At 38.3% G+C, this 7,688-nt stretch overlaps 1 protein-coding gene across 1 annotated transcript; it reads right to left on the bottom strand.

Moving 5' to 3' along the window:
- Window positions 1-3,738: 3,738 nt before the first annotated feature.
- On the bottom strand, window positions 3,739-7,370 carry LOC110692126. Its single transcript, XM_021869116.1, has 2 exons — window positions 4,060-7,370; window positions 3,739-3,942 (listed from the first exon to the last, which is right to left on the bottom strand). The coding sequence occupies exon 1, from the start codon at window positions 6,262-6,264 to the stop codon at window positions 5,593-5,595; it is 672 nt and encodes a 223-aa protein (XP_021724808.1). The 5' UTR covers window positions 6,265-7,370; the 3' UTR covers window positions 3,739-3,942; window positions 4,060-5,592.
- Between the last annotated feature and the right edge of the window lie 318 nt (window positions 7,371-7,688).

Here is a 7,688-nt window from a genome sequence, read left to right as displayed (position 1 = left end):
AATTTGCACAAAGTCACAACCACATCCGCCTGTAAAGCATCAAGTGTACAAGGATCAAGCACTTTGCTACATATTGTATTGAAAAACAAACAGAGGCTTGTAATAGCTTCCCTCACGTGCTTTGGCAAAATACCACGTATTGCAATTGGTAGAAAAACTTGCATCAGAACATGACAATCATGGGATTTCATACTTGTCAGCTTCAATTCTCCATTTAAGGATACAAATCTTTTCATGTTAGATGCGTACCCTGATGGAACCTTAATGCCATACAGACATTCACAAAACATCCGTTTTTCTACCCTTGACAATGTGTAGCAAGCCGGAGGTAAATAGGTCTTCCCCTCTTTGGCTTTTCCCTCATTTTTCTTCTTCGACGCATCTGCGGCCTTTCCCTTTCCTTTGCTCTTCCCCTTTCCCTTTTTCGAACCCATTTCTTTTTCCTTTTCCTGTTCCTTTCCCTTACTAACCCTTTGCTGAACCCACAATTCTGGACGCACCCCCATCTTTTCCAAATCTAAACGTGCACCCTTTCCGTCCTTTGTCTTGTTTTGAATATTCATCAGCGTTCCCACAAGAGCGTTACACACATTCTTCTCTATATGCATTACATCAAGACCGTGCCTAACGTCATGTTCTTTCCAGTACGGGAGCAACCAAAAGATTGATTCTTTTTTAAAGAGAGCAACTGATTCCGCCGCTTTTTCAAATTTCTCAAATACTGTTCATACACCCTTAACCCGAGCGTAAACCTCCTCACCAGTCAGTGGCCTAGGAGCAGTCCCCTCTTCCACCGTCCCATCGAAAGCCTTTTTCTGCCGACGGTACGGGTGATCGCGCCTGAGCAACCTTCTTGTCCTCAAATACACCTGTTTGAAAGAATGATCAAGGCGTCTGCTTGGCGTATCATCAATACAAATGGGACATACCTTTTTCCCTTTATTCTTATACCCAGACAAGTTGCCATATGCAGGAAAATCATTAACGGTCCACATAAGAGTTGCACGCAATGTGAACATCTCATTCTTATGAGCATCAAACACGGAAACCCCTTCGTCCCACATCTTTCTCAAATCATCAACCAATGGCGCAAGATAACACATCTATGTCGTTTCCAGGTTGCCTTGGCCCCAATATCAAGAGTGAAAGCATTACATATTTCCGTTTCATGCACAACCAAGGAGGCAAATTGTAGATCACTAAAAGTATCGGCCATGTGCTGTGCTGGGTACTAAGAGTGCCAAATGGATTCATCCCGTCCGTGCACAAACCAAGCCTTAAATTTCTGACTTCATCACCAAATTCCCCGAACTTCATATCAAGGTTCTTCCATTGCGGGGAGTCGGCTGGGTGCTTCAGCATTCTGTTTTTCTTTCTTCCCTCTGCATGCCACCCAAGTTTTTAGCGCCTTTTGGTAAAGAGAACAGACGCTTAAACCTTGGAATTATGGGAAGATACCACAACACCTTAGATGGAGGTCCCTTCGTACCAGCATTGCAACTCTTTCGCTTGTAGCGCGACTTCTTGCATCTTGGACACTCCTCCAATTGTTCATATTCATTTCGGTAATGAATACAATCATTAGGACATGCATGTATCTTTTTATACTCCAAACCAAATGGACACATGAACTTCTTAGCGTAATAGTAAGACTTAGGAATTTCATTCCCATCGGGCAACATCTCACTTAACATGCTCAACAAGGAAGTAAAACTAATGTCCGTCCACCCATGCTTCGACTTAATGTTAAAAAGAGTAAGCACAGCTGATAGTTTGGAGTATTTTTTGCACCCAGGATACAAAGGCTTTTTAGAAGCCTCCGATAATGACTCAAACACGTCACCTTCAAAACCACGCATCATCTCATCCACACCTTCATCCTCAACCTCATCCACATGATCATCCTCAAATCCCTCCTCAGCACCATCATCAACAAAATGTTCATCATTCTTGTATTCCTCGTCCACACGGATATCATTGCTTCTATCATCATGCACATCATACCCAATAACATCCCCACTGTACTCTCCTTCTTCACCATGCCAAATCCACACATGATATTTAACCCTAAACCCACGACAAACTACATGATCTCTAATGATATCAACACTATTGACCACCTTCACATTATTACAATCAACACAAGGACAATAGAGGCACTCAAAACCCATTCTGCGCTGATAAGATGAAGCCGTCTCGCAAAACTCTTGAACCCCATTAAAGAATTCCAATGTATCACGTCTACCATACATCCATCCACAATCCTTCTCCATTAAGCAAATTGTCTCTAAACATGGCAACATATTACGAATAATAATGTATAATTGCTACATCTACTATATATATAAATCAAATTCAAACACACACCATGCATATAACTTTCATATACATACACAAATGAATATATGCTTCCAAAGGGTCCTTATCACTCCAACCTAACCCATCCTTGAACGTTTACTCTCACTAGTGAATGTATGTCAACTTTCCAATTTTAAGGAAAATCAGGCAGCATTTCCCCCCAGTTCTCCAAGTAAACGACGTAGGTAATTACTTACCCACATATGTACCCAGAGAACATGGTGATCGAGGAAATGGTAAGCCAAGATGTTCCTTAAAATCGGAAAAAAAAGACATACATTCACCACCTAAGTGAGAGTAAATGTTCAAGAAAAGTCCCAACCGGGGACTATTCAAGACTTTCTCCTAATGAGAAAGCCTTGAACGGGTATCTAAGCATATGATGAAGCAATGCAAACATTTCATATATTTATTGTTGTATTTAGTTTGTCATGAAAAAACTTTTATTAAGACAATAAAGAGATAGATATATATATATATATCTTATTAGAGAAGTTTATAATTCATACCAATACAATGGATAATGTATTCTTTTTAACTTCACACTTGAGGTATATATGTAGTCTTCAAGCTTAAACTTGAACTTCAAATCACATATGAATCTATAAAAACGCAAAAAGAAAAAACAAAACAAAAAACAAAAGTTAGTAAGTATGAGAAATGGATAATAAGAAAAGATAGGGCCTTATATATAATTAAGGAACTAGAGAGAAAATGGGGCAACAAACCACACCAACCACAAAAGGTAAAACACAAAAAGGACAAATATAAGCTACTTCAAACAATTTCTATATTAATTAGGGCAACAAATAACCAAAACTTGGGACATATTCCCCATAGGAACATCATCAATGGAGAATTTCAATACTCCTAGCCTCAACATTGAGGGGCACTACCTAGCCTCAAACAAGAAGGGACCTTCTAGGAAGGGTACTTCGAGCAAGGACTAGGACATTAAAAACACCCAAAACAAGAATAAAACAAAACCAAACACCAGCCAAACAGCCCACAGCCAAGATAGCAACTGGACAAAAACAACAGCTACAGAAAACAACACGTTTAGCATAAAGGCAGAACCGAGCCATCAGAAAAACAGCACAGCTCAAACCAGAGAAGCAGGCATAGCAGCAGCCTGCAGCAACCTCAGCCCACCCACAGCAGCTTGCAGCAACCTCAGCCCACCCACAGCAGCCTGCAGCAACCTCAGCCCACCCACAGCCAAACCAGCCAAAATCTCTCCATAATAATACTATGAATTATTCAATCAAATAAAACTTTCCATCAAACCTTTTTACATTGAATAAAACATGCTATAAGCTTTTTACCTAAACTTCATTCACAAATACCACACACGCAAGCATTCTAAACTAATCATGCACTTTCGAGTATTGTCTGCCCAGCATTTTCTATCAATCATGCACTTCTGAGTATTAATAATCACTGGTCAAGCAAATTTAGGCAAGCTTTGAAGAACGAAATTCAAATTACTTGAAATAAGAACTTACATTTCCTATACCCAAGTATATATGTGGATGGAGGGTCGTTGTGGAGGGGGGCCGTACGTGCGCTTGTAGTTGAGAAACCCTATATTTCAACATACTAATTACAATTACTAAAATGCAACACAAATCCTCAAAAAAAGGCATGAATGTGAAGGAATTCAATGGAGTAATTGAAACCTAGGTATACTAGGTAGCTTACCTCGAAGATGCTTCAATGGAAGGGAGGCAATTGCGTATGGAATTGAAGATACTAGGTGGTGCGTATGGCGGCGGCTGCGTCGGGTGCTCCAATGGAATAGCAAGAAGAGGGAAGCAATGAAGAGGGACGAAGAGAAGAGGGACGAAACAGAGAAGAGAAGAGGGAACGAATTGAATGAAGAGACGTTGGAATTGAATGAAGCAGTATACCCGGGTTTTTTTTTTTAAATTGGCAACGGTTAACCGTTGCCAACACTTAACATTTTATTTTATTTTATTTTTTTAAATTGGCAACGGTTAACCGTTGCCAACTCTGAAATTTAAAATGGCGCTCATTTAAGTTGGCAACGGTTTTCATAAACCGTTGCCATAGGGGGGTTGCCTATTTCTTTTTTTCTACTAGTGTATGGCCAATTGTCGCAAGTTTTAAATTTCAAGGTCTTGCCGAACGCAGTTTCAATGCGTACCTGATTTAACTATTCAGTGACAAGGCTTTGAGATTTACTTCAAGGCTTAAAAACAAGTTGCGTAAATAAAATTGAAGTAAAAGCAGTAAAATAAAGCAAAAAAACAGTAAAAGAGACAAATATTATTACGAAGTTCGGCAAAAAATGCCTACGTCTCTGCCTAGGGTTTTTCAAAGGCGTAATAAACTGATTTAACTATTCAGTGTCAAGGCTTTGAGATTTACTTCAGGGCTGAAAAACAAGTGCGTAAATAAAACTGAAGTAAAAGCAGTAGAAATAAAGCAAAAAAGCAGTAAAAGAGACGGATATTATTACGAAGTTCGGTAAAAAAATGCCTACGTCTCTGCCTAGGGTTGTTCAACCCGTAGGTTTTTAAACTTATTTTTTTATTTCTTCCTTTAGAGACCTAAAGCACTTACAAGATCACCTCTCTTCTACCTGTAATCACCCGATTACACTTTAGAAACATTTAGTAAAAGAATTCAAAATAGGAATCCAAAAAATGCCATGGAGGAACAATGATGATATGTGTGACTGTGGCTTCTGTTGTCTAGATTGGTGTTCCACTAAAAGTTCTTATGACACTCACCTAAACTTTTCCTTACATCAAGATACTCAGGTGAGAAGTTACAGGTCTGATTCTCGTTGTAACAGAGAATGATGACACCGACTTCCATCTAGATGGGATTAAGCTGCCTGGACATGATTTGGCTGTGACTGAAATCTCTGCAAGTGATGAATCTTTCAAATAATTTAACCATCCTAATTGATCAAAATTACAGGTAGTAAGGTCAGATAAGAGCATTGCAAGTGAGACCTTACTGATAAAATTCTCCCTCGCCGGGTACTTGTAAATATAGCATCTCTTTCCAAATCAAATCCAAACACATCATTTTGGGTTATCTCCCTCAAGTTTTGATAACCAATTTTCGGCTTTTTCCATCTTAACTGTTAAATTCTTCTACTCTATAACTAAATCCTCTTTCTCTTTGTTTAGGACCTGAATCATTTCATCTTTCTCTCTCAAACATTCCAATTCCTCCCTCTCTAAAACCTCCTTAACTTCCTCAATTATTGTTGGTTTTTTCAGGATAATGACGCCAATATATCATGCAATCATTTGGACATGCATCGATCTTTGTATAATCCAACCCCAACACTTTCAAAACACTTTTTGCTTCATTAAAAGAAGTAGGCAACTTTGCACCAGGCAACACCTCCCTTATAAGCTCCAATATATCTCCAAATGCAGCATTGGTTAGCTTATGATCAAACTTCAAAATAAAAAGGCGAATCATAAAGGAAAGTTTTGAATGATTTTTGGAACCAGGATACAATTCTTCCTGGCCTTCTTCAACTAATCTCAAAAACTTTTTTGCCTCATCATTTGGACCCTCTCTAAAAGCATCACGTGCATCATGCAACAACCCTACTATGTCATCGTCAAACTCATTTGGGTTTGACCCTTCATCCCTATCCAAAATAGTTTCTTCTCTTTGGATATTGATCCCTAAATTTAATAAGTTATCCGTTCTTGGAACAAAACCATTACAAATTTTGTGATCTCTCACAACACCTTCATTACGCCAAAAACGATAATGACAAAGTGAACAAGGACAACATATTTGATTTCCTTGAGACTTAGTAGCAAAAGCCTTTTTTACATATTCGTCTACTCCCTGATCATATTCATCACTCCATTTGGCAAACATCCACCAATTCTTAATTCCACCATCCATTCTTTCGGGTTCGAATTCAGAGAGTTATTTTATCTAAGTCACAAAAACTAAAATGAAAAAAAAAAAAAAGTTAAATTAAAAGAATGATAAGCATATCACTCTATTTCAATTCGTATTTCAGACAAGCACATCAAGTAACCTTCACTACGGAGTACTATCACTTTACTATCATACATAAAAGAATTCTCCACAATCTCCACTGAGTGACTCTTTAGTGAATGGTAACGATGATGTACACGTTTTATACATAGATTTATCCCGATTTTACATCACATTCTTGCATGGTTTTAGGCTCTTTAGAGCCGTTTCTCGCTAACAATCTCTTCTCTAGTGTGTTCGATGTGTTTTTATAAGTTTTATAGGAATTTGGAGATTCTTGGATGATTTAGACACGTTTGGAACGTTTATGGAGATATTAGTGAACAAGGATGTAAAACCGAGCTAAACAAGAACCAGTCTTAGAATACTAGCAAGCAAGAGCAGTTTTTATACCATGCCCGGTCGGGCATTGCAAGCCCAGTCAGACTTCATGGTTGATGCTAATATTGAAGCAAAGAAGCTGATTTATGGTTTTATCCCACGCGCCCGATCAAGCAACCCATGCCCGGTTGGACTGGGCGCGTGGTGGCTGAGATGTTCAAAGCTACGAAATCAGAAGCAAGGCAGCCAGCGAAGAAGTGTGCCTCGCTCCCGATCGGGCGCCATATGCCCGGTTGGATCGGGCGCCGAGGAGATTGCCAAGGAAGATGTTGCGCCTATTTTTCTGCCATCTGCCCGATCGGGCATTGCAAGCCCGATCAGACCGGGCAGAGTTACGCGCAATTCCGGATTATTATTTTCTTATTTTTAGGTCATTAAGGGTATAAATACCCATTGTAATTATCATTAGAAAACAGATTATTATCTCCCTAAGTTTTATTTCTCTCTCTAGAACCCTAGTTTAATACTTTTTAGCAATTTTATTCCTAGGTTAGATTTGGGTATTGTTGATTAACAATTTGGGTAATTTCAATTGAAGCATCATTGGTATTTATCTCTATTCCTTTCTCTTTCAATTATTTTTGTTTTCAATTATGTTTTCCTTGATTATTATTGTTATTGTTTCTTTCAATATGTGTGAGTAGTTTTCTTATTCCAAGATCTAGGGTAGCCCAATTATGATTGATGCATAAATTAATTTTTTTAAATTCTCTAATAACTATTGCAATTGTTTATGCTAAATTGATTGTGATTATGTCAATACTAGATTAGAGATAATTAGTATTGTTATTATTCCATAGTTTCAATCACAACGAGAGTTGGGTTTTAATGGAATTGAGTAAATTAATTTAGGGTTTGAGATTCATCACGAGAGTAGTTGAATTGATAATTGGGAAGTGAAGTAAAGTGTTTAATGTCTCTAATTTGCATGATACCATGAGAAT

This window comes from Chenopodium quinoa, unplaced genomic scaffold (assembly GCF_001683475.1).
Source record: "Chenopodium quinoa cultivar QQ74 unplaced genomic scaffold, ASM168347v1, whole genome shotgun sequence".
Taxonomy (NCBI): Eukaryota; Viridiplantae; Streptophyta; class Magnoliopsida; order Caryophyllales; family Amaranthaceae; genus Chenopodium; species Chenopodium quinoa.
This window is presented reverse-complemented; position numbering and strand designations above follow the sequence as displayed.

What these genes read in the sequence shown, in the direction of transcription:
- LOC110692126 (XM_021869116.1), bottom strand. Translation starts at nt 6,264, where the DNA reads ATGGATGGTGGAATTAAGAATTGGTGGATGTTTGCCAAATGGAGTGAT.